This window comes from Astatotilapia calliptera, chromosome 13 (assembly GCF_964374335.1).
Source record: "Astatotilapia calliptera chromosome 13, fAstCal68.1, whole genome shotgun sequence".
NCBI lineage: Eukaryota > Metazoa > Chordata > Actinopteri > Cichliformes > Cichlidae > Astatotilapia > Astatotilapia calliptera.
Window position 1 is genome coordinate 18,725,471 of NC_137434.1, and position 24,998 is coordinate 18,750,468.

The window sequence follows — 24,998 nt, forward strand, 5'->3', positions numbered from 1 at the left end:
CTTGTGAACACTTTACAGTTAAATGACTCATGTCTAGGATTTGAGGTTGATCCAGACCTTCCGTGGCACTAAATCTGCATATCCACCAAAGGAGCACGGACCGTAGCAGAGACTCAGCAAGGTCACCATCCCTCACCTCTTGTTCTGGCTGTGATGCAGTGCATGAAAGAAAAGGGAAGGCGAGGTAGAAGGATAGTAGACACTGTAACAGAGGCCCCTGTGGTGCTCGACAAGGATTATACGCCTCTGCCTTGTCTCGTAAGCATCACTTCTCCATTGGCCCTGGGGCAAAGTGCTCGCTGACACCTGTGTGCTGCCCACGCTTCTCAGCAGCATGTCATTCACCCTCCCTAATGTTGACACCAGGATTCTCTGCTGCCTGTAGATGTGCCAGCATCTTCCTCCTCTCTTTATTTTTCTTTCTCTCGTTTACTTTCTCTCGCTCTCCCACTCTCTCTCTTGATGGCATCTTTGCTCATCTGAATACGAAAGAAATGAAAAGTGAATTTGGCCCTGTTCACTATATGATATTGCATTATGCATAATTGACTCTTTGAAACTATCAGTAGGAATGGGAATTGAGAACCAGTTCATGTAGAAAACCAGTTGCTAGTAGTCCACTTCCTAAACTGATTTCAGTTCTAGTGTTTGTGGAGGAAAATAGCAACACAGTCTACTGCATGGATATTGACTTTTATTTTTTATTTTTTTGCGTAAAAGGAAACGTAAGTGGCAAAGTGGAAAACTGCATCAAGGACAGAAACTAACGCAACATGCTACTAACACAACTTTGGTTCGCAAGCATCTGCCAAGCTAACGCTAAGCTAGCCAAGAACCCGGAGTGAATGCCAACCTCAGCAGCCAGACCCTCGACTTCAACACATAACAATCAATCAGCAGCCAGGCTGCAACTTCCGTTTCTACCTGTTCACAGTCGCCTTTTTATGCTGGTTTTTATCTTTGTTTTGTGCGGGCATCTTTGTATTCTACGAAGACAAAGATCTTAGATATGTGTATCCTCATTAGGAATTGTGTGCGGTGTTGTAGTCTCAGATTTCTATTGTTAAATGGTGATTATGAGAGCGTGTGTTTCAACTGTTTTACAGAGTTATTTTACAGAGCAATGTGAAAGTAATGTAACGAGTAGTTGGCTATAACGAATTACTTTTTGCCGGGAGTAATTAAGTAATGTACCACATTACTTTTAAGTGTTGTGTGTAATATGTGTAATAATGACCTTTTTTTGAGTAACGACTCCAACACTGATCACAACAAAGAGGGGAAATACCTCAACAAACATGCATAAACGTTTCCACAGCATACAATATATTTGCATGAATGTAATTTCTTTATTGCTGCATGCTGGTGGTGACTTTCAAAACAGAGCCAATGAAGAATCAAATTGATAAGTGATATCGACAACAACAACAACAACAACAATCTTTATTTATAGAGCACATTTAAAAGCCTTGGGCATACCAAAGTGCTTTACATAAAACAATAAAAGGTTCAAACATTGATAACGGATAAATAAAAATAACGAGTTATGTTCATAGATAAAAGCTGCCAATAAGAATGACTACAGCACATGGGTAATAGCAAGATAAAAGCTGTACCACCATAATAAAAGACACCAATAGAAAGATAGGAGGGAATTAATACAAGAGGTCAATAGGTCACAGCAACCAAACAAACAAACAAACAAACCAGCAATTAAAAGGTGGAGAAGGCAAGTTTAAAAAGATATGTTTTAAGCTGTGATTTAAAAGAATGAATAGAATCAGATGCCCGGATGCCAATCGGGAGATTGTTCCACAGCACAGGTGCGACAAGAGCAAACGATCGATCACCTCTAGTCTTAAGTCGAGATCTGGGCTGAGCCAGCAGTAACTGTGACGATGACCTTAAAGCCCTAGCAGGAGCATAAGGGTTTAAAAGGTCCTTAAGGTAGCTGGGTGCAGTGTTGTTAGTAATTTTAAAAGTAAACAACAAAATTTTAAATTGAATACGATATTTGACAGGCAACCAGTGCAGATCGGCAAGGACAGGAGTAATGTGGGCAAACTTGCTGCTTTTAGTTAGAATGCGAGCTGCAGCATTCTGAACTGTCTGTAATCTCTGTAAAAGGGAAGAGTGGAGACCACAATAAAGTGAATTACAATAGTCTAGCCTCGACGTTACAAAGGCGTGGATGAGCTTTTCGAGGTCTTTATGCGGGATATAGCGCCTAGCCTTAGAGATAAGACGAAGCTGGTAAAAACTAGAGATGGACCGATCCGATATTACGTATCGGTATCGGTCCGATACTGACCTAAATTACTGGATCGGATATCGGAGAAAAATAAAAAATGTAATCCGATCCATTAAATATCACGAAAGCACCTCACAAAACTTGCAACACGCTGTAACTCACCTCAGAACGTATGCATCACGTGATAGAGCAGCTGTGGCATGCGGGACCTGTCGGTGGTCTGGATAGCATGTGGAGCTTCGCTAGCAACCTGGCATTTCATCTCCGACAAAGTTATCCCCGAGAGAAGTAAAGCAAGTGTGTAAGTCCATCTCTGAATGTTTGTAAAGCATTCCCACGTTAAGGTTAACGAGCGACTGCCTCTCGCTCTCCTGCTGCTACTTCAATCGTGAAACTGCTTAAATCAGCTGATCGGCTTTTCTGTCGTGAGTCTGTCTCTCGTTTGTTTTTGGTCCACTTTGCGCCAGAAAGAGGAAACCAGCGGCTGAACAACAGCAGCACGTTTAAGCTTGATCAGCTGTTGTTAGAATGTATTTAATATTACTTTCTACTCTAGGATCTTTTTCTACGTAGCTGACGCTGGTAACTGTGCAGGGGCGGATCTAGCAAAGTTTAGCCAGGGGGGCCGATAGGACATTAACTGGGAAAAGGGGGCACAAAGACATACTTTTCTTTCTTATTCTCATTTAAAATGTCGAGCTTTTAATAAATAATTATCTGACACCCAAAGTTTTAATTTGATGTAAAATGAATAGAAGTCAGTTACTGTATATAGTAACTATTAAGTCTAATATATATACCCTAGTAAGCTATAGTACTTTTTACTTTGGGAAGGTACCATCTGTGCAGTCTGCAATTTTGTTGAAGAAAGATGTTGAATCTATTTAATATTTCTTGAAAAATAATTGATTTCTGTGCATTTTTTTTCACACTGCATCAAATTAAGGTTGATTACGTCGATTAAGCATCATGAGGTGGCGCGTGAGGGGTGGTTCCCTATTTTTTATTTATTTAATTTTGTTGTTGCTGGGAGTTGGAACCCTATTAGTTAGGTTGCTTAATATTTACGCTAAGTACTCTTTAAAATACCAGAATAGGGAGGATGGTGTAGGTCTAAGTTTATTAGATTGATCAGTATTGCTGAACTATGAAATATTTTTTTTGTATACAGGTATAACAGAATAGCTTTAGTGTAGTTGTTGTTTTAAACTTGAGTATGAACTTGCAGACTTGCAAAATGCAGCAAGATATTTTAAAAAACAGTTTTGTTGATTAAAAAACACTATATCGGATTCATATCGGTATCGGCAGATATCCAAATTTATGATATCGGTATCGGTATCGGACATAAAAAAGTGGTATCGTGCCATCTCTAGTAAAAACTAGATCTGACAACAGCAGACACTTGTTTGTCAAGTGAAAAGGAGCTGTCAAATAAGACACCCAGATTCCTGACAGTATCAGAGAGAGAACAACTAAGAAAACCAAAGGCATCGCGGAGTTTGGCACGAAGGGCATTACTACCAAAAATCATAATCTCGGTTTTCTTCGACAATGGAATTGGAATCTCTAATTCTTATCATGCCTAGCTATCACTATGTATTGTTTCTACAAACCCTTCTGTCATTCTTCCTGTCTACATGTGGATGTACCTTTATACTAATCTGCACACTTCAGATGCCTTCACACCCTCTTTGTCATTTCGCAGCAGCTCACAACCCTCAGGCAGACCCACTATGTAGGGAAGTGATAACATGTCAGCTCTGCCTCTTCCTGGCAATCACACCATGCAGCTTGTTGCAAGCTGTGCACAGTCTTTCATACTCCACTCAGACTTAAAGACCAACTGAGAAAAACCTTTGAATAGGTCAGCGCATGTTATCCTCTCCTGCTCCATTCCAAAGTTTTACCAAAGCCACGATCGCCAAAGCTGAAACATTTCTCTTACAAATAACCTTCGTTTTTTTCACTACAGAAAAATAAATATGACTTCAGAGTTGTGAAGAATGACTTTGGGAGTCCAGTATGCTAAAGAAATCATCTTAAATAAGTGAGGTAAAATTTAACTAGAAGGGTAAGGATTTTTCATTTTTGTTTTTCTTTCTTCCTGTTGTGGGTTTATAAATATTATTCATGTATTTTAACTCTTGGGAATAAAATGTTCCCATTAAAGGTTCCAGTGGAGCAATTTGGGATACAGCATGTTTCTAATAATAAGTCACCAAGAACGACAACGTAAAGGAGGTTTTTACGATTCACCAAATTTGAGGATCTGCTCAAATTTGGTGAATCTGGCATGGAATTACAACAGAGGGGTTTTAAATATCAAAGGGAAAAGGTCATCACATGAGGTCCATTGCTTTTGGGTAGATAATGTTTTCCATGGTCTGGTGTGATTGTGTTGCTTGGCTAGATTGGAGGGCCTGCTGCCTATAAAGCTCACCTGAGGTGGTTCACGCTTACCACCACCTCAGCTTATCTCGGTCTTCACGCCGAGGCCCAAATGTGTTATTTTTTGGATGCGGTTGCTGCAGTAGGAAGAGCAAAAACTCCAGCTTAAGGCCTCAAGAATGATACATATGAGGCTGACACAAGTTGTCTTTTACAGACGGGACACATTTTTAGCAGGATGTATGTATGAACAGCAAAGACAATATGAGTTCTTGGGTATCAGTTTCATATACTGACAACATAAAGACATATGCATATATAGATTTAGCATTTAATTAGATTTTTGTGATCTGTAGACCAAACACCATTAACTAAACTTATTTACTTACTTACTTAACAATATATAAACAATAAAGGGTGTGCAGATACAATTTCAACCTTGGGGTATTGTCTTATCACTGTCAGTTTATTTAATTTATTTATTAGCCTAGAAACACCAATTAATCCTCCTTTAGATCTTGAATCACTGGAAAATTAGTAGGGGGTACATTTACAATTACAATACCAATAAGTAATATGTCTTTGGACTGTGGGAGGAAGCCAGAATAGTTGAAGAAAACCAATGCAAATGCAGCAGAAGATGCAAGCAAACAGATGATGGATTCAAACCATGCTTGTGCTTGATTGATGCATAGGTCTGTGCTGATTGGCTTAACTAACAAAAACATAAATCCTCTGAAAATGGAAAATGATGGTCATGTACAAAGGACTGGACTGTTAAGAAAAGTTTCCTTCATAAAAGCCAGGATATCTATTTTTCAACACCACGTTTAAAAAAAACAAAAACAAAAGAAAAAGTCTGGCTGCTTAGAAGCAAAATGTAAAGAAAAGGTGGGTGGCACAAGACTTTTTTACAGTTTTGTATTTAAAGAATATATATTTCAATTTTTGTGGTATTAATCTGCGTTCTATATTAATATGTACAGTATATAATACAAGACAGTGGATTGTAAGTGTACTAGCAGTGAAGTGAAGGTTACTTTAAAATTGAGGATAGCCATTGTGTTGGATCCTGGATTCCGATGAATGGCACAGTTATGAGACTGACATTTTGGGCTGTTTTGCACAGCACTGTTCTCACATTGTGCTCACACTGCCTCTGTGTTTTTGTCAACCGGTTGTTCCCGAGCCAGGTAATCTACTTACGTGAAGACCACATTAATAAATTGGTTCCCATCACTGTGAAGCATGGCGTGGATTCCTGCTCCCGGGTGCCACAGAGACAGAGCAATTATTCAGCGACAGCACAATAGCATACCCGAAGGGAAACCGAACAGAAGTCTTTTAGTATCATCCAAACAACACGTTATTGATGTGTCAGTAACGTGGCTGTATTTTTGATGAAAGTGTTATTAATGCAGGCAGTCATTCCAGTGCAGGCCACAATAATATCTCCGAGGATGAATAGCGTGTCATTCTTTGTAAAAGAGAACAGCTCCTATTTTACAGATTTATTTTTAATCTAAAATGTCCTTGAGGATTGGTTGTCTTCAGAAACAGTAACTATAGCCAATAGTATGAATAGACCATTTTAAAATAACAACTTTTTGTCCTTCAACACTGTATTATTTGAACCTTTGTTTTTCTTCTAAAACTTGCTCTATGAACTGTTACACCTGCAAACTGTCCAAGATGATTCTGCATGCTGTTTTACTTCATTGAGCAGTAAGGCCAGTGTAATTTATCGTCTCAAAACCTGCACATCTTTTCTGACAATACACTCCTCTGTTTCTGTTTGAATATAGTTTTTCTTGCTCTTCTTCTTCACGTTGATAAATGGATTCAATCTTTCTCATTTCACAACTGCCATCTAAAATGGGAGAGTTGCTTTATGAAATTACAATAACAGATTCTTAAATGTGCTGCATTTTGTTGTTGTTGTTTTTTTTGTGTGTGTCAGCAAAGAGTAAAGCAATAAAAGTGTTTAATTACATGTCATAAACATGGATAGTCGGCAGTCCATGTTGTTCAGTCAGACTGAACATATTCTGTTTAATAGAATATGACAGTCAGAGATTATTGTGAGCATTACTCCCACAAACGCTGTCACTGATTTCCTACCGCTGCTGTGAGTAATAGTCTAACTTTGAATAAAAACTGCAACACATACACACCATACATGTAGAGATGAGAGTAAAAACGAGAAAGCACACACAGTATCGCAAGAGGGTGTTGCAGTGTGATGACATTATCGTCTTCAATCATCCCTCACCGTCACACTGCTACGACAGGGTTCCCTGCTATTTAAGGCAGCTGTAATTTCTGTGGAGAGTGGTGACAATCATATCTGCTGGATATGATTACACACTTGTGTGGCTGATAGTCACGCATAACTGTTAAAAGAGTAGCATATCGACCAAAAAAAAAAGAGCCTTATTACGTGATAACCATCCAGTTTCTTTGTAGTTAAAGGTTAAAGGGCTTTGGTGAAGCTTGCTCAAGAAACAACATATCAAAGAATGTGAGGAATTAATGAATAAACGATCGAGCGTAAAAGAATCCACTCACAGATTTACCCTCCCACTACCTTAGCAGTGCAAAATAAATCTATGTTTAAAAATGCAAGGTTCTTAAATATATCTGACTTAAGTACCCCACATCAGGTACACTAGGTTTTTAAGATATTTGGCAGGTGGGTTGTTGGACGCATCATGGATGGAATAACTCTTGCAACAATGTTATGAAAGTCTGTAAAATGGACAAAATACACACCTTTTGTACCTTTTGTGTAGCTGCTTTTATATCCAGTTTTTATGCTTTTGGTGTGATACTGAATTTAGGTCCACTATGTTTTGGCAGACTGTTTGGTTTATGATTGTGTTTGATGTCTCCTCAGGTTCCCTCCAGTTAGTGAGCTGGCTCCTATTGGCACTTCAGTAGGGATTATTCTTGCTGCTGCTATCAATCAAACCATCTTCTACTCCATTGTTGCAGGAAACGAACGAGGTATGGCCTGCAGATTATACAGTATACAATGCAGTCATTTTGACCCTAAGTGCTAAATTCCACTTTAGGTGCAAAAAACCCCAAACAGTTTATGTAACGTGAAAATGAGATTTAGATCTTAAAATTCTCAGTGAAAAACATCTAGATGTTTGTTTAGAAGTCTATGTAGCGTCAGAGAGGACAGTATTGATGTACTTGGAACTGTGCATCACTTTTCATACTTGTTGGCAAAGAAGAGCAGAGGTGTGAGGCTGACTCAGGTCAGTCAGCCAAAAATAGAAGACGTATATAAAAGGAACCCTCAGTCAATAGTTGCTTGTCCACATGCACCTCAAGAGTTCTTGTAGTTAATTGTGTAAAAAAATAAGTCATATAGTTCTGGTCATATCACCATTTGGTTGCAAGAAATTAAAAACTATAGAACTCACCAGTGAATCTGTTTACTGTGTTATATGTGTGCAATTTTTCCTCTTTTTCATAAACGCCACTTGTTTGTTTCCAGGTCATTTTCAGGTGAACAACAGGACAGGCGTCATCTCCACGGCAAAACCACTGGATTATGAAAACGTGACCAGCTATGTCCTCAGGGTCCAGGCCGACTCAATGGTGGTTGTCATGTCCAACCTCCGTGTGCCTTCTAAAAGTAAGAAATGTTAGCATGTAAGCCACTCACAGTGGAAGTTTTGTTGGATTGTTTATGTTTAAACTCAGGACAGAAATTATGGTATTCAAGGTCCATCCATCCATTTTCACACCTGCTTATCCAATTTAGGGACCAACTCATCCATTATCTTAGATATTACTGTAAATTCCTCACTTTGACCATTTATGGTTATATTATTAGAAAGTTTATAATCACTTGCTTTCATCCTTTATCTTTACATTGCTATGTAGAAGACTTGAGCCAACATCTCTCTTTTTATTTTGGTAGGAAAATGAAAGCAGTAAACTGAAACGTGTGCAAAAAATAGATGGAAATGCAGTATATAAGGTAAAAATAGGGTTTGTACAGTTCTGACCAGAGGTGGGACCAAGTCATTGTTTTGCAAGTCTCAAGTAAGTCTCAAGTATTTATCCTCAAGTCTCAAGTCAAGTCTCAAGTAATGTCAGGCAAGTCAGAGTCGAGTCTCAAGTCACTGGTGTAAAAGTCCGAGTCAAGTCACAAGTCTGAAATTTTGAATTTCAAGTCCTTTCGAGTCTTAAAAAAAAAACGAAAAAAAGCATGTTGCAGTTATATGCTAAATGTAAATATTAGACCATGTAATTTTTAAATCTGGATGCGGTTGTAGGACAAATCGCATGACAAAAATATCATACACATTAAAAAAAACTGCATCACCAACGTAGCCTGGAAAACATTTGCTAGTTAGATGAAGTCAGCTATCTCATCGTAGCATATTTATATGCATATTTATAATCATACGGTTCTTGGAGTGAGTGCATACACTCGTGAAGTTTAGTAACTTCCGGTCACTGCAACAAGCCCAGGTACAGTTTACCGACGGATGGGTACAGGACCTTGAAATGCACCGAGTAGAACGAAAGACCATCGTACGTATCATAAGTTTACCAGTCTCACAAACTGTCGTCATAAATACACATTCGTTAACCGTTTATTAATAGGACCTTTGCGCTCAACGGTAATTAATTAGCAGTGGAAATAATTTCTGGTACCCATCACAGAAATGTAGCAGTGACAATAATATTGTATGCTGTAATCGTACTGGGCAATTGGTGATACAAAACAACTGTTTTACTCTGTGAATAAAAGTATATGTTTTTGTCAATGTACCATAATAACACAAGCGAAACGCAATATTGTGTCAGGACAATTCACTATTTATGCACAATAAACAAAGGAGCAGAGTGCGACAATTTCTGTTCAGCGCCAGACTTGCTTGTAACCTATATCACCAATTATGTTAAGAAAAATGACGCATTAACTACAACAGCAGACTGACCTTTGTGGGAATGCTTGGAGCAGACTAACATGTGAGCTGGAGTGTTCTGGGACGTTATATTTGGTCTTTGAATGGCTGCAATCCAGTCGCCTCTTTGTTACTTCGGAAACATGGCTCGAACAATTTCTCTTCAACGACGTAATCCGATAACAACCGATCTCTTTACCCGTCGGCTTCCCGTGGCTGTCATGCGACCGGCTATTGCAGTTAATAATACAACAGCTTCTTGACATTTTTGTGTTTCTTTTTATCGCTGTGTGACTGATTTCAATTGAAAGCCTGCGTGCGCTAGTACCGCTTGCCACGAGTTCCCAGAATCCTTTGCGGTTCTACCCGTGAATGACGTCACATTTTCAATCTCTATATAATATGCATGTTAAATTTTATATTTGGGGTAAAATATCAAGTCTTTTCAAGTAAACCGGTTCAAGTCCAATTCAAGTCCCAAGTCATTGGTGTAAAAGTCCAAGTCAAGTCACAAGTCTTAGAACATTTTTTCAAGTCAAGTCTAAAGTCATAAAATTAATGACTCGAGTCCAAGTCATGTGACTCGAGTCCACACCTCTGGTTCTGACAAGTTTGAAAGTCAGTATTTGGTTTTCCTTTATTCTTCAAAACAACCTGAACTCTTAGGCAAGCTTTATTGAAATTCAAAGCTCTTCCTTGGAAATCGGATGCCTTTTGTTCCTTTCTGTGTCAAGATGATTCCACAATGTTTAATTAAGGGCGAGATGCAGCTTTTCTGTACTTATATTTCATAATTTTGACAAGATCCCCAACACCACTGGCTGAAATGCATTACCAAACCATGAAACAGCTTCCACCATATTTTACAGATGGCTGTGGATACTCACTGTTGTACCTTTCTCCTGAACTTCTCCGTACACATTGATGATGATTTGATCAAAAAATGTGAAATTTGGATTCATCACTTCATAAGACCTGTTGCCACTGATTTTTCAGACCAGTTTTGTGTAATTTAGCATACACCATTTCACTTCATTAAGAATGGCTTCTGACAGCCACCCTTCTGCTGAGAACATTTCTGAAGACCACTTTTTCTTTTGTCCTCCATTTGTCTAATTTCCTCATATTTCCTCAAAACATGCTGCACACCACGCATAGATATGCCAAGTTTTCAGCTAATATCTATTTGCAAATCACCTTATTGTTGAAGAAATACCATTTTATGCCTATTTAAATACTAAATACTATTCAACAGTGTCAACAGATTTGATGTCCATCTTGTAGTTATGGTGATTTAATAAAAATGTTCAAAGTATGAGAAATAAAAGCTTCAGTGTCCGGTAATATCACAAATTGTTAAAAATGCTTTGTCAAAATTCCTCAAAAAGATCTAGCAATGGAAAAAATAGGCCATTTCTCTTAATTTAGACAAATCACCACATAACGAGGGTGGGTGAGAAAACATTAATCATGGCAAATTCTCACTTAATGGAATTTGTGCGTGTTCCCATTCTTAAGGCCTCGGTGTACTAGAAAAAAAATAAACTGCAGAATATGTTGGTTGGCAAGGGTGATTCTTGAAGCATGGCAAAAACCGATTGTCACAGTTTCTTCCTTTTCTATCCCAGTGTCTTTTCTTTCTGTCCAGGAATTCTGCGTACATGGTGAGTTTAGGTAGTCTCTCCTTTAAGGCATTCATGTTATTGTTCTTGACATAACTCATGAAAAGTGACAGAAGTTGCTTGAGAGAAAAGTTAAAACTTTAAAAATACTTCCAGCATACCATTGCTGTGTGAAGTGGGCATGATTGTTTGATTGCCTGTTTGAGAAATATGCATAAATTGCTGGATGCTTCCACTGTCACAGTGGAGGTTTGAAATAACTCCGGAGACTTGAGACTGCTCTCTCTTTGATAGATTCCATGCCCTAGCTGGAATATCATTAGGCTCGTTTATGGTTCTGTTTACTGACATTCATGTTTTGTATAATGATGGGTAGTGTTCTAACAATAAATAAGGTTTAGTAGATGGTTTGCTGCTCTTTTTTTTGTCATACTGTGTCTCTCACATACTAATGACCATAATTAAAAGTAATCAACACTTGTATACCCACAAAGAAGAGAGCTTCTCTAACAAGTACGCTGTAAGCAGGCACCCCGTTTTGAATGAGTGCACTCACTCGTCATACTTCTCTTGTTATAATGATCAGGGCCCCGTGAGGCACAGCATCTTCCTTCTCATTAACGTGTTTTTATCAATTAGTGGACCAGTGACCCTCTTAGGGTCCAGTACCTTACATATGTATGCAAATGTTCAGGATCCACACATGCATGCATACAATATAATAACCCAGACTAAGACAATATTTACTTTCATGTTTTCTAAATAATAATGCACTCAAACCTAGACGGGCTTAGAAGCACTCCTCTTCTCATAATAGGTTTGTTTTGTTCATGCATCTTTATGAGTGTCCAGAGTGTGAGCCGGAGAGACTATATTTATGTTTTTATGTGCTGATGGAGGATGGCCACTTTCTGCAAAGAGCGGGAGGAGAGAGACACTCTGCAGACCTCTTTCCCCGTTCCCTCGAGTCCTCCCGCGATGTCTCACACTACAGCTTTTGTCCCTATAATTTTGATGTGCTGTGTTTTGTTTGTCCAATTCCCCTGGTGCATCCTTAGCGCCAATGCCACATGGCCTTACTTTTTTTTTTTTTTTTATCTCGCTAGGAGAAAAATGGTCCTTGACACTGCAATTTTTTTTTACCTAAATTGCAGTCTTGATTTTTTTCCGCTCTTCATATTTATGCTGTACATTGCATTGGTGTAACTATGACAAATTAGGCAGATGAAATACTCTGTACATGTGTTTCTTTTTAAAGGGACAGAATGAATATTTCAGAAGCTTCACAAAAAGGCCACTTAACCAGCAAATTTAGTATTATGCGCAATTTTATGCCTCCTTGCCTCTCGCAGTGTTTCCTGTAACTCCAGGGACCCTCTTGCAGCTTGATTATTGGCTGCCCTTCAAATTATTATTCCCAATAATGTGCAAAATGCTTGCCTCTTAAGCTTCCACTGGCTTTTATTGATGGCATTTTTATGCACCAAGTTGTAGGAAGAATAAACCTCTCAACAAGGTAGACCCCATTTAAAAATAATGGTTTCGAAGTTAAGATTTCATCATCAATTTTTATTATTTAACAGAGCAATTTTCCACTCAGTGTGTGAGTGTTATTGCTTATTGGTTGGTAAACAGAATGCAAAATGGCTCAGTTGTTTTCCTGATCTGCTTATGGGGGCAGTGAGAGAGAAGTCATCAACATCCTTCAGACTCAGTTTTTCCCCATGCTGAATATTTGCTGCAATCAAAACAAAATTAACCTCCTCATTACTGGCCCAAAGTTGTCGGCTTTGCCAAAATAGCTTCTCGCGCTGTTTTGTTGGAAGGGGCTGAGACAGTAATAAGGGAACACGTTTCTCTTTTCAGCATGCAATTCAAATCCACTTCAAAAGGTTATTGCAGTGCAGCTTGAAATTACTACTAAATAAAGAGGGCTTTTCCAAAGAAGAAGGGGAATATGCCCGCAGAAAACTATTTTCAGTCAGGCAAAAGGTGGGTGCATCAATTTTAAAGTAAAACAAAAGGGGTCAAAGATGCGTTCCTCAAATAAGGGAAAAACACACACCTGTTTGCCCACCTGACTTTATTTACAATCTGTGAGAGCTATCCAGAGGTGTCGATTACAGAGAAGGAACGAGAAAAAAACAACTTTGTTGACACTGTGTGGTGGTTTCAGTGATAAATAACTTTCAAAATATTCTGGGAAATTATTTCAGGCCTTCTTTTGAAGTTGTAGACCGGCTGATGTCCATGAAAAATTATTATGACATGCCAGTTTTGAAGACAAATTGGACAACTCCAGTTCCAATAATCAAATGAGCTATGTTTACTTTATTTCGATGACATACATTTTCTAAGCTTGCATGTCCCGACTCTACTTTTGTAAGCGTGGTGCTAACCCGGGTCAGGGGAAGCATGAATAAAGTAGGTGCACTTAAGTATGCAAGCTGAGCCCTGCATAAACTAAGAAAGAAACTAAGAACTAACAAATAAAAGCTTAAACAGGATTTGAAATCCTTCTGGTGTCATTTATTGCAGCTAACACAGCCAAGGTGTTCATTGAGGTTCTGGATGAGAACGACCACCCTCCTGTCTTCTCCAGGAAGCTCTACATAGGCGGTGTGGCAGAAGACACTAAGATCTTCAGCTCAGTGCTCAAGATAGTGGTAAGAAAACAATTAACTGGGGGTTTTTTTGTTGTCGTTGTTGTTTTTTCTGCTTTTGTATAAAAAGTAAAGACTCTGATCTTTTTTGTTACACTTACCCTTCAGCCATGGTGTGACAGTTTTTGCTCTGTGCAACACAGTTTGGTCTCCTCCCCTGTTGCTTGTAACATCTCTTTGTCAGTTTCACTCCCCCCACTGCTTGCCTTTCCACAGACAGCTGGGATCAGAGTAAGCTGAGCAGTGTAATCTCAGTGTGTTCTCAGATGCATGGCTGGACATCCCGCTGAATGTCAGCCTGTTGCACCAAGAAGATTTCACTTTTTCATTGTGTACAATACTCTTTACACTCTGCATTATGGGTATGATTGTGCATTTAGGATCGTGTTTGTCCACAGAGTTTTTAAAGAGCTACTTCATGCATTACCTGCAAAAATGTATCAACATTAGGAGTACTAGTAGTAATAGTTATAGTAGTAGTAGTAGTAATATTATATCTGTGATCTCATAAAAAAGGCATAAATGCCCTTAAATGACTTATGTCCTTTAAGACATAACCTATTTTTCAGTAGCCTGTATAATCCTGAATGTTATACAGTCTGTGCACTTGTACTTGTGGGTACAAGCAGAAAAGCTATGCACATCTAAAGACTTTTTTTTGCAGGTGCTGGACCAAAAGTGAGAAATCTTCATAGCGAGAAAAAGACAAGGTCTGCACTCTGCTGTGCTCCCAGGGTTTTATATTGATAATTGCCTTGCAGGAAGAGCTTTTTCGGGCTCTCCTTCTGATGTAAAAAAGGTACCAAACTAAAGCCCATAGAAGACTGAGGGAGTGAAAAGAAAAAAGGAAATCTTGCAAAATACACTATAATAGCTAGATGTAGGCAGGTAGTAAAGTACAAACTGAGACCTCAGGCAGGGATGGGAATTATTGCAGCTTTCAAATTTCAAAAACTGTGGATTTCCATAAAACACATGATCAGTACAGCTTTGTCTCCATCTTTTCTGCCTCTTGATTAACTTGTAATTGACACCAACATGCAAGTTTGTGAACTCTTTAGAATTCTTGACACTATGTAACATAAACATAAACATAAACATGACCTAAAACATTAGCACATCAATACACAAGCCCTTTAATAATATACTTGGAGAACTGAGTTGAAACAAACCTAAAATTAAACATTACACGTGGTTAATTATATCTTGTAAAAGGTCATCTAATATTCTATATCTGCTACTGTCAAAATCCCCTTGGACGCTAGTAATTGTAGCTGTGTTTCTGGTAGTTACTCCTCCAACCTGACATGGAGTTTTTACCCATTCCACCACATGGCCTAACATATTCTTTATTTTCCAGTGACAGTGAAGTCGTCCCAGCCAGTTTGCAGCCAAACAGGGCCACCCTGTTTCATAGCATGAAATGCTGGAATGCAGCATTTTCTTTTCTCCAAACACAACGCGTGTCATTTAAACCAAAAACCTCTATTTTGGTTTCATGCCTACACAAAACATTATTCTAACAGCCTTTTGGCTTTCTCCATATGATGTACAAACTGCAGACCGACAGGGAGCATTGTTTTTGCATTGTAGCCCTGCCATGCACACCTTTGTTGTTTAGGGTTCTCCTGATGGTGGGCTGACAAACATGAAAATTAGCCAATGTAAGAAAGACCCTGAGACCTTTTCCAACCTTGTGAACATTAGCAATTCTTTTCCTCCTCATGAATATCATCCATCTTATTATTCACTTGCTCAGATGTGTGGGTTTGTTGCCTAAATAAAAGCAAGAGGGTGCCCACTGATACCTGGTTCTCATTCCATTGACTGAACACATGGTTCTGACTTCATCTTGAAAATAATTGGCAGTCTGAGAGGCTCACATACATTTTTCCTTAATATTTGATATTTCTCTTTATTGAAAAATGGCTTAGTGTTATATTTTAGTCCCATTTCTTAATTGGATTATCTTCATCTACTACTAAAATGAGAAAGGAATGGAAAAAGAAATATAGTTTAAATGTTTCTCAAACTTTCTTGGACCACAACAGATTCCCCCAGAGGCCCATGATTCTTTGGAATATTGCTGGTGTGAAACATTATTTCAGAAAGTTCATTGCCGCTTGCTCTCCCTCGGGATAATATTTAAAAGTAATAACAAATTTATGACACTACTGACCTTCTGCTGATAGACTCTTTCCAGAAACAGTAACATAATATAATACTAAAAAAAGAGTTACACCAACTAACTGGCAGACATTTTTATGTAAGTAGATGAATTTTCCAATATCAGACATGTTTGCTTTATTTGTGCAGTGTAATTTTAGGAGTATGTAAATGTTACAGAGTAGATAGTAGTAGTGGTAGTAATAGTATTTACTATTTAGGACTCAGAGGTTGCCAAAAAAAGTGACACTCACTCCCTCCTAGACTGAAAGCAAATGAGGGGGAAAGAAGAAAGAAATGCCTCAAGCTCTCAAGGCTACTTTATAAGTCCATATTTGGTAATATGACAGGTTTTTAATATTGACCTAGCTTTTAGGGTCCATATATTTTCCCTTTGCTGTCTCATGGCAGCTTGGAAACAAACATCTCTAAGTGACAGTTTTTCCCCGGTGTCCATAAAACCTTTAGCATGCATAAATGATGCTCAGATAAAGTATATTCGGCCAAATTTTGTCCAGCGAGGATATCTCACTCTGTTGATTTATGCAGTCCTTCCATTGGGACCTTGCACCCCCCCTTAGCTCCAACCCTCTCCTGTGCGAACCGTTGCAGAAAAAAAGAGATTGCTCCTATTTATCAGTGTCACTTTCCCAAGACAAGTACTGTGAAAATTGATGCCTGCCTGTAAGAAAGAAAGAAGAAAGTGTACTTTATTGGTCCCCGTGGGGAAAATCCCTCTCTGCATTTAACCCATTCACTCAGTGAAGCAGTGGGCAGCCATTGGCGCCCGGGGAGCAGTGTGTAGGGACGGTACCTTGCTCAGGGGTACCTCAGGATAGCTGTTCAGGGGAATCGAACCCCCGACCTTCCGATCATGGGGCCGCCACTCTACCTACTGAGCTATCCCTGCCCGGTAAGCTCAGTCGCCAATCAGAGCATATGCCTCAGAGGTTGATGGGTGAATTCTGTTGTTGCTTTTCGATAAAATGCTTTGACAAGATTCATATATTAAAATCTCTATGCATTGGATGATTGTGAGAATCATCAATTATCTTTTTGGTTTGGTTTTGATTTTAGAACAGTTACCCCTAAAATCACTCAAACAGGAAACAGTCATTACTAAAATGTAATGCACTTCAGAATTTTGACTTAAGGATCAATATGATGTATCAAAACTGATGTTAGGTATTGCTCATAGTGATGAATTACCACCTGCCTCTGCAGCTCCCCACTGCTTTATGGAGCTTTATAGTGCGTTCCAGGTCACTGTTTCGCTGTCTGGCTACAGATTTAGTGGTTTGATTCAATCTAACTACTCTCGCAGGATCATTTTGACCAAAGCAGGCAGCTGTTGAGCAAAAAACATCACTGTATACAGCACCAAATGGCAGACGGAGTGTTAGCCACAAGCTGGTAAACGTAGTGTAACCTATTGCTTAGCAGCTGAAGAGCCAGATATTTCCATCAGTGAGCATTTTTTTGTTTTGTTTTGTTTTTTGTTTTATTTTTTCAAAAAGAAAGTTGCGACTGGGATTGGCCAGAAGTGCTGCACCAAATCAACAGTAATTTTTTATCTGTAGCTGCTGGATGTGTGAATAAGCAAGCCTTTTCTAATAAGCTTTACATGTCAGCTTACAGGTAATAATGTGATGTAAAAGCTCATAAATGTAGTTGCAGGTGTTTTACAGAAATCATTCAAAAACTGTTAAGAATACTCAGATTTGGCAGCAACCCTCGCCATCTCTTTAGCCTTTTACAGTGGATAACAATGGGTAAAGCTGTGGCAGCTTGAAACAAACCACATGAGGGGGAGATAACTTACGAGCCTCCAGCTGCACTTCTTTTCTCTCTTGTCAGCTACTTTAGAGAACACCTGCTTGGAATAAAATTATAAACAAATCCCCCAGTAGATCAACATAAATGAAGAGCTCCACTCTTATACCATTTGTTTCCTTTTCTCTTTTGGTGTGTTCACTGAATTATTAATAGACTCTACCAATAGCAGTAAAATGGCTATCTATGAATGCTGTCCAAACATATTTTAATAACTTACTGAACAAAGGGAATAAAAAGATCTGTTTGTGTTTTGATTTGTCACAGGGCTGCAGAATAGCTGAGGAATAACAGTAAAACGAATGCACCTCAGCCCGCTTTTTAGGTTAAATCGGCGCTTATAGAACTAAATTATTGGAGGGTGTCCTATTCGCTCTGGTCTTGGTAGCATGCTGGTCATTGATTAAATGAACTACCTGCCTGTTTTATTTGAAAATGGGAAAATTATAAATTTGCTCCACTTGGATCTGACCCAATCTGTAGCTGAGAGAGTTGTGATTGATTCTGTGCGATTCACAGGTGACAAGTTTTCCCCTGGTTCCAGTACAGTGCTACACTTCTGATGTAGACGGCAAAAGATTTGAAAGAGAGAACAGATTTGAGAGTTATCACAGTTAATCGGAAACAGATTGCATGCAAGTGCCAACTTGATGCTTACGTGCAAGCTGATAGCGGGGTGACTCTGTGTTATTGCCATCTGTCCTTGTTTTAAGTCTGTTTGAAGATGGCAACTTGACTGCGAGTGGTCTCAGACCTGCTTCCTGTCTTTGAAGACATAGATTGCAAGTTGATCTCACATGGTCACAATAACTTTCCCTAGTGTGACTCTAGCCTAATACCACTTTCATACAGGTCTAGAGACCTAGATTGGCAGCCTCTCCCAACCTGCAATCCAACCAACAAGTAAACTTCAAATTTTCCTTCACTAGTTGGTTTCTGTCATGGAATGCACAATCACCATTTTTTTTTTGAAAGACTTGATTAATATATTCTCTTTTTGATGACCTTAAACTTTTAATATTTCTGAGATTATTTGGTGTTTTGTATTACAGGCCACCGATAAGGACACTGGGAATTACAGTGCCATGGCATACCGCCTCATCATCCCACCCACCCCAGAGGGCCAGGACAGTTTTGTCATTGAGACCTACACTGGTATCGTGAAGTCGGCCATCATGTTTCGGAACATGCGCAGATCCTACTTCAAGTTCGAGGTTATTGCTACTGATGACTATGGAAAAGGTCTTAGCAACAGCGCTGAAGTGGTGGTAAGTATCCATATGATGCTTTCCATGTGATGCAGGGATGTAGAGATAAATATAGGATTCCCTGCTAATCTTTGACTTGCATGCCGCTGGCATGGCAGAGGCTTATTGGTTGTGGATTTTTTTGGCTTCCACAGCATCATATTTATGCAGCGAAGGCATCAACTGTCCACAATTCATTTATACAGGAAAGCCTAGGTGAATGGCTGTGCCAGTGCATTGAGTAGTCACAAGGAAGTGCAGCACTGCCTTTAGCAAACTGTTGTGGAATTTCTTTGTTTTGGTTTTTTTTTTGGTTTTTTCTTTTCAGAATTATTGTAATCTTAGATGTTGGCTTTGTGAGCTCAAATGTTTAACAGTTTGAGAAAGATCCATGTAGGCTGTGGGCAGGATTTCAATTAAAAAAAAACTACTTTTGTCTGTGTATCATATGTAGAATATTAAACTACAACAAGCAAAAAAACTGTAAAAATCAGGACGAATTGGCTTATTACCATATTTACCATATCTCAGGCTTGTTAATTGAACACTTTAGAATTTATTTGTTGAATCTGTTTAAAAACCACAGTGTAAAAAGTTGCAGTTTGTCTTCCACAGTGGGTTATGTGCCAAACTGAAAATGCATGAGATTTGCAGGTTCATTAGAGGAAGTATGATCTCTATTTTTAGGAGCAAGACCCATAAGAGCTACACAGATTTTAAACTAAAGTCCTGGGACTATATCAAAGTACAATACTGGAGTATGCCTTGAGTGTGTACTTTGTTTCATATCATGGTCCAAATTAGACATTTAAGTAGGATTTTAGCATAATAAGGTTTTCATTTATCTGCCTGTTCTGTTTCTCATCTCTTTTGCATCACTGTATGAATCTCGGCATTGTTAATTACTTCACTGCATTAGAGGGTCTTCATTAAGACTACTTAAAGAGGTTGTATCAGATTAATAAGCGAGTCACATCTGTCATGCAGTATTTGAAGAAAGGGAAATCTTTCTAACGAAAAAAGCACGAGTGCTGTGTTTTGCATGAGAACATTGATATTTTTTGAAAGGTGAAGAAAGATGACTGAACCATGAAAAGATTTGTGGGGGATTTAGAGCACTGACAAGTAGTGCTAAGAGCATATTAAGGAAAGTTGAGGTCAAATGAGTTATCAGTATTACAAGCGAGGGATCAAGTCCCACAAAACTCGAAAAAACTTGATACAGTATCGGACTGAGCCTAATGCCAAACCACCGAGGGAGGCACACAAAAGGAAGAAAAATCATTGCGTGGGCCTCCATCATCTCCTGACATCAGCCCAATTGAGAACCCATGAAGAATACATAAAAGAAATTCTGGTAAATATGTGTTGCTGTAAGAGGCTGTAATGTCATCCTCAAATAAAAAGATGCAGAAACATATTCAGTAAAAGAGTTTCTTTTGTGATATTAAAAAAAAAAGTTTTATAGATAATTCTTTTCAGATGTGTTTTTTTTTCTGGTTTGATATCAGTGTGACCTGTTATTTGAGTTATTTGGAATATTATACTTCTGTGTTGTTAATGTCCATGTCAGTATATAAATGTGTATAACCTGAGACAGTTTCTAAAAAAAAGATCTTGCGTTAAGAAACAACCTCAGAAATGATGTTAATACGTGAGAGCGAGTTTGATTTGTTTCGTGCAAAGCTTCTCTTCATAATACCTTGTGGTTTATGATCTTACATGATGATCCCTGCCTTTTGTTTTGTTTTGCTTTGTTTTTATTTCTGTTGAGTATTAAATGTTTTGGTTCCAGTCTATTGAATTATTCACAGGACGTACAACACACCCCGATATGTGGCCTCTGCCACTAGCTGATGATCCAATTAAAGTCTTTCTTTTATCCATGAGTATTAGCTCTGCAAACATTATGCACTTCTCCCTGCGTGCGCGTTCATCTAAATATATGTCTGTGTCTTTTTCTGAGTGCATGTCTGTTTCCCACTCATTTACGCATGCACCCGCTGTGTTTGGGCTCAGCTTTGCCCCCAGTTCAATGCTTATCTTTCCTGACTGTGGCCAAGCTTAGTTTTTACTGCAGTGAAATATGTCTAGCTAACAAGCCTCTAACGAGACAGAAGGAGGGTGTGGGACATTGGCTGTATATGAGAGACCAGTGAGTGCTTAACTATGGTGCTTGTTAATTTTCAAGGGGAAACCTAATTTCACAGGAGCCACATGGGAAATTTGGCTTCAGAGCACAGAGGCTGTTGCCTATGCACTTAACTCTGGCACTGGAATTAGGTGCTCTTAAGTTTGCTGCATGGCACAGATACAAGCTGGCGACTAGTGGGTCCACCTAAAGAAGCATTTCAATGATTTAACATACGGTAGGATGTGTCAATAACTGGCTTACACGGTGTATTTTTAAACTTTATCTTTCTTTTCTGTCTTTCCCGCTATCTCACACTTTCTCCCAGGTTTCTGTGGTCAACGCATTGGACATGCAGGTTGTTGTGTCCACTGTCCCACCCACTTTAGTGGAAGAGAAGAGGGAAGAGCTCATTAGGTAGGACACAGCTCACATTTCATTAAACATAAGTTAAAAAAAACAAATTTTAATGAAAAGAAGCGGTATGTATTACTAACACAGTTTTTTTTTCATGCAAGATCATGTGTAAGATGAAGTATTCCTTTCATCAAATGTCCTTTGCAATATTTTTTCTTTTAATCTCAGCTATGCAACCTATTATTTTCTCATCTGAAATTATTTTCTTTAAAAGATTTCCCAGCTAAAACTGGCACAGAAAAGAAAATTCAGCTTGAGTTTTGTCTGTTGCGACATAAGGCTCAAGGCCGAACTTTAATTTCCATTAAAAATGTAAGGACTAGAGTGATGCATATGAGTCAGCTGGTTGAACAATTAATAAAAGCAAATATGCATTAGTAAAGATGGATATTTCATAAAAACCTGTGTAGGGTTTTTTTTGGGCAGCTTTTTTGTGTACAGTAAACATTGACTGATCAATTAAGATCATGGATGGGCCAATTAGACAGATGAGTCTGTCCTCTAGAGTCGGTTCTCCCAGTTTAGATTAATTAATGATAGAGATTCATGAAGCATCTTTTTACCGCTCTTAGGGCACAGTGTTTAGCTTAATTAGTCAATCTGAAAGGCAAATGGGTGTTAATAGCTGTTTTTTAAGAGCTTACTGTGTCTTTCTCACAGAAGTGACACAGCTCTTTAGGCTGAAAAACAGAGACATTAGTTGTGTTACGCTCTTTACAGTGATGCCATTTGAGATTTTGCACAGCGCTGATGATGATCCAGGGCCATTTTACCTGAGTGCTCAAACTGTTTATCCACCTTGGCAAAGGCAGACGGCAAGGCTTTCCTTTATTGGCTGTAATTTGAGGTGTGGATTTTTCCCTTCCTGAAAAGGATTATCAGAGCCTTACTTTGCCAGAGCCCAATGTGGAGAGACAAACTGCTGCCCAATGGGATAATCACTGCCAGATTGGAGTACTTAATCTTGGTGGCTGTCATATTGCTTTTGGGCATTAGAAATTGTTTGAACCTGGATTTTACCTTCTATAGTTCATCTTTCTCAGTTTTTTTCTTTAAGTGTATAAAATGTTTGTGTATGTATTTGCACATATAGTATTTATACAATGTAAAGTATAGGATACAAAGTTTCATCTGTGTGTATCTCAGTATTCTGGAGCGCCACGTCCAGGACCAGATTCCAGGTGCCAAGGTGATTGTAGAGGCTATCGGGCCACGTCGCCATGGTGATGGCTTTGAGTTAGAAGACTACTCTAAGTCGGACCTGATGGTATACGCCATTGACCCACTCACGAACAGGGCCATTTCACGTCAGGAGCTTTTCAAGTGAGTGGGTGAATTGTGTTACAAGAAGTTCAGTCCACCATTTGGTTTAAATTGATGTCCTAATGTCCCCGCTGTGCTGCATGTTTTCCCTGCTGCCTCTTTTTACCCTCTGTTCAAGCAGTGAGTCAGCAAATATGTCTTTTTCAGACTCCCTTTAGCTTCCTCCTCTACAGCATCTCCACTTCACTGCCTCTATTTTCTTTAAAAGACTTTGATTATGCTGCTGGTGCACTGCAACTGAAATATGTCATAGGAAAGTGGAAGATACAAGGGAGAAAAGAAGCAATGAGGTCATGGAGGGACAAAGTGAGACTGGAGCAGGGAATATTTCAATCAGTCCATCCACCCATCATTGCAGTACCTCAAAGACTGTTCTGAGGGCTGGGAGATATGCCAGCAATACATTTTTATTCCTTTTATTTCCGGACATAAAGCTGAAGAGAGTGCCCACAGTCTGCCAGAGAGTGTGCTTAAACACCAAAGAGGCGCACAGCACCACAGTAGAAATAAGTACAAGATACTTTGTCATCCTATCAGAGGAAAGAAGACCTTGGCCTTCTTTCCTGGCACCTCAGGAAAGTGTTTCACTCACTGTTTTGATGTTTCCCATCCCTTCTGTTGAACTGATCAGCACCAGATCTTAATAAACTTGACCAGCATATGAGAGCATGCCCATTCTGAGTTCCGGCTTCCACTCTTGATTAAATTGCATCCGTGTACTTTATGCTTAGCAGCCTGGAACTGTCCTCTGCAAAAACAGAGTTCAATAATTTGTAAGTTATTTAAACACAATATATAATTGAAAATAGTACTTTCATGCAATCCAGACTGCCCTAAATTCTGAAAGGGAAATTGTGGCTATGGACGCCCAGACTATTGGGCAATAGAAATATATTAAGCAAGAATGGGAAAACTTAATTGGTTTGCTCTGGTCACAAATTCTTAAAAGGAGAATTGATGTAACACAGTGGCAAACACGATCCTGCACCGACTTTTAAAAGGCTGTCTATGGCATTAAATTTGAAATAATCATGCATTAAAAAAAGTAACAGTTTTAAACATTTAACATGATGTTTTGGCACTATATTTAATTTAAAAAGTGGTATTCATTGTTTGCAAAGTATGATTTTATATTTTGCAAAGCATTTCTGCATTTCTTTAAGCAGCGTGGTAGTAAATTAATCTACAAACACCTTTATGCCCTCCACTATCAGGAGGAGCACCACATCATTTCACGTAAGGTGGCACATCCAATAAAATCAGATTATTATTTTTTTTTTTTTTTACCTAAATTATTTGACATCTTCATACTTCTAGCTTTTAAGACTTACAAGCTAATTTTAAAAGAGGTCTGCTACATCCTTGATTTAATAAGATCTACTTCCTTAGATACAGATACTGTCAGAAAAAGTAATTTAGATTAGCGGAGATGGGCTTTTTATGCATGCAGCGCATGTCTGACAATGTTGTGGGGTAATTGTATGTCATATAGCCAGATCACAGGAGGAGAGGGAGAAATACAACATTGTAAGTGGATCAGTGCATTAAGTCGTATTCCACCTATTCCCACTTGTCACAGTCTAGAGTACAGATTGCCACATCACCTTACAGAAAAACAAAAGTGATGGTGGTTACATATGTATGTACGCTTGTGCTTTTGGAATGGTTTGTTTTGCATAGTAACATTGCATCCTCTCTAAATGAATTGCTTTGTATGCATGTATGTTTTTTTGAAAATATTGACGCATATACTGCCATTGGTTTATGCAGAAAAACAAGTGTAAATTGACACTTGTAGAAAAGTGTAAGTATTATAATTGCTTTTCATTTGCACTTAATGCTAATTATTATGATCAGTATGATTCATGTCTTGTGTTCAGTATTTACTCTCTCTATTTACACATTCTTTAGAAAATAGGTTCCTTTAGCTGTAAACTACCTACAGTGAGTAATTAGAGCTGTCCTCTGTAAGCAGGAGACTGCTGTGGCAAAACATAATGTGTAAAAGAGTATAAACTTG

At 38.6% G+C, this 24,998-nt stretch overlaps 1 protein-coding gene across 1 annotated transcript in view; it reads left to right on the forward strand.

The window, feature by feature from the left end:
* Window positions 1-24,998, forward strand: part of LOC113035231 (protocadherin-15-like) — a 238,074-nt gene that overhangs the window by 196,585 nt on the left and 16,491 nt on the right. Inside the window, exons 25-30 of the mRNA XM_026190646.2 lie at window positions 7,539-7,648; window positions 8,151-8,291; window positions 13,737-13,864; window positions 18,913-19,128; window positions 21,567-21,655; window positions 22,802-22,978. Of these exons, the coding sequence (XP_026046431.2) occupies window positions 7,539-7,648; window positions 8,151-8,291; window positions 13,737-13,864; window positions 18,913-19,128; window positions 21,567-21,655; window positions 22,802-22,978 (861 nt within the window). The remainder of the gene's footprint in view (window positions 1-7,538; window positions 7,649-8,150; window positions 8,292-13,736; window positions 13,865-18,912; window positions 19,129-21,566; window positions 21,656-22,801; window positions 22,979-24,998) is intronic.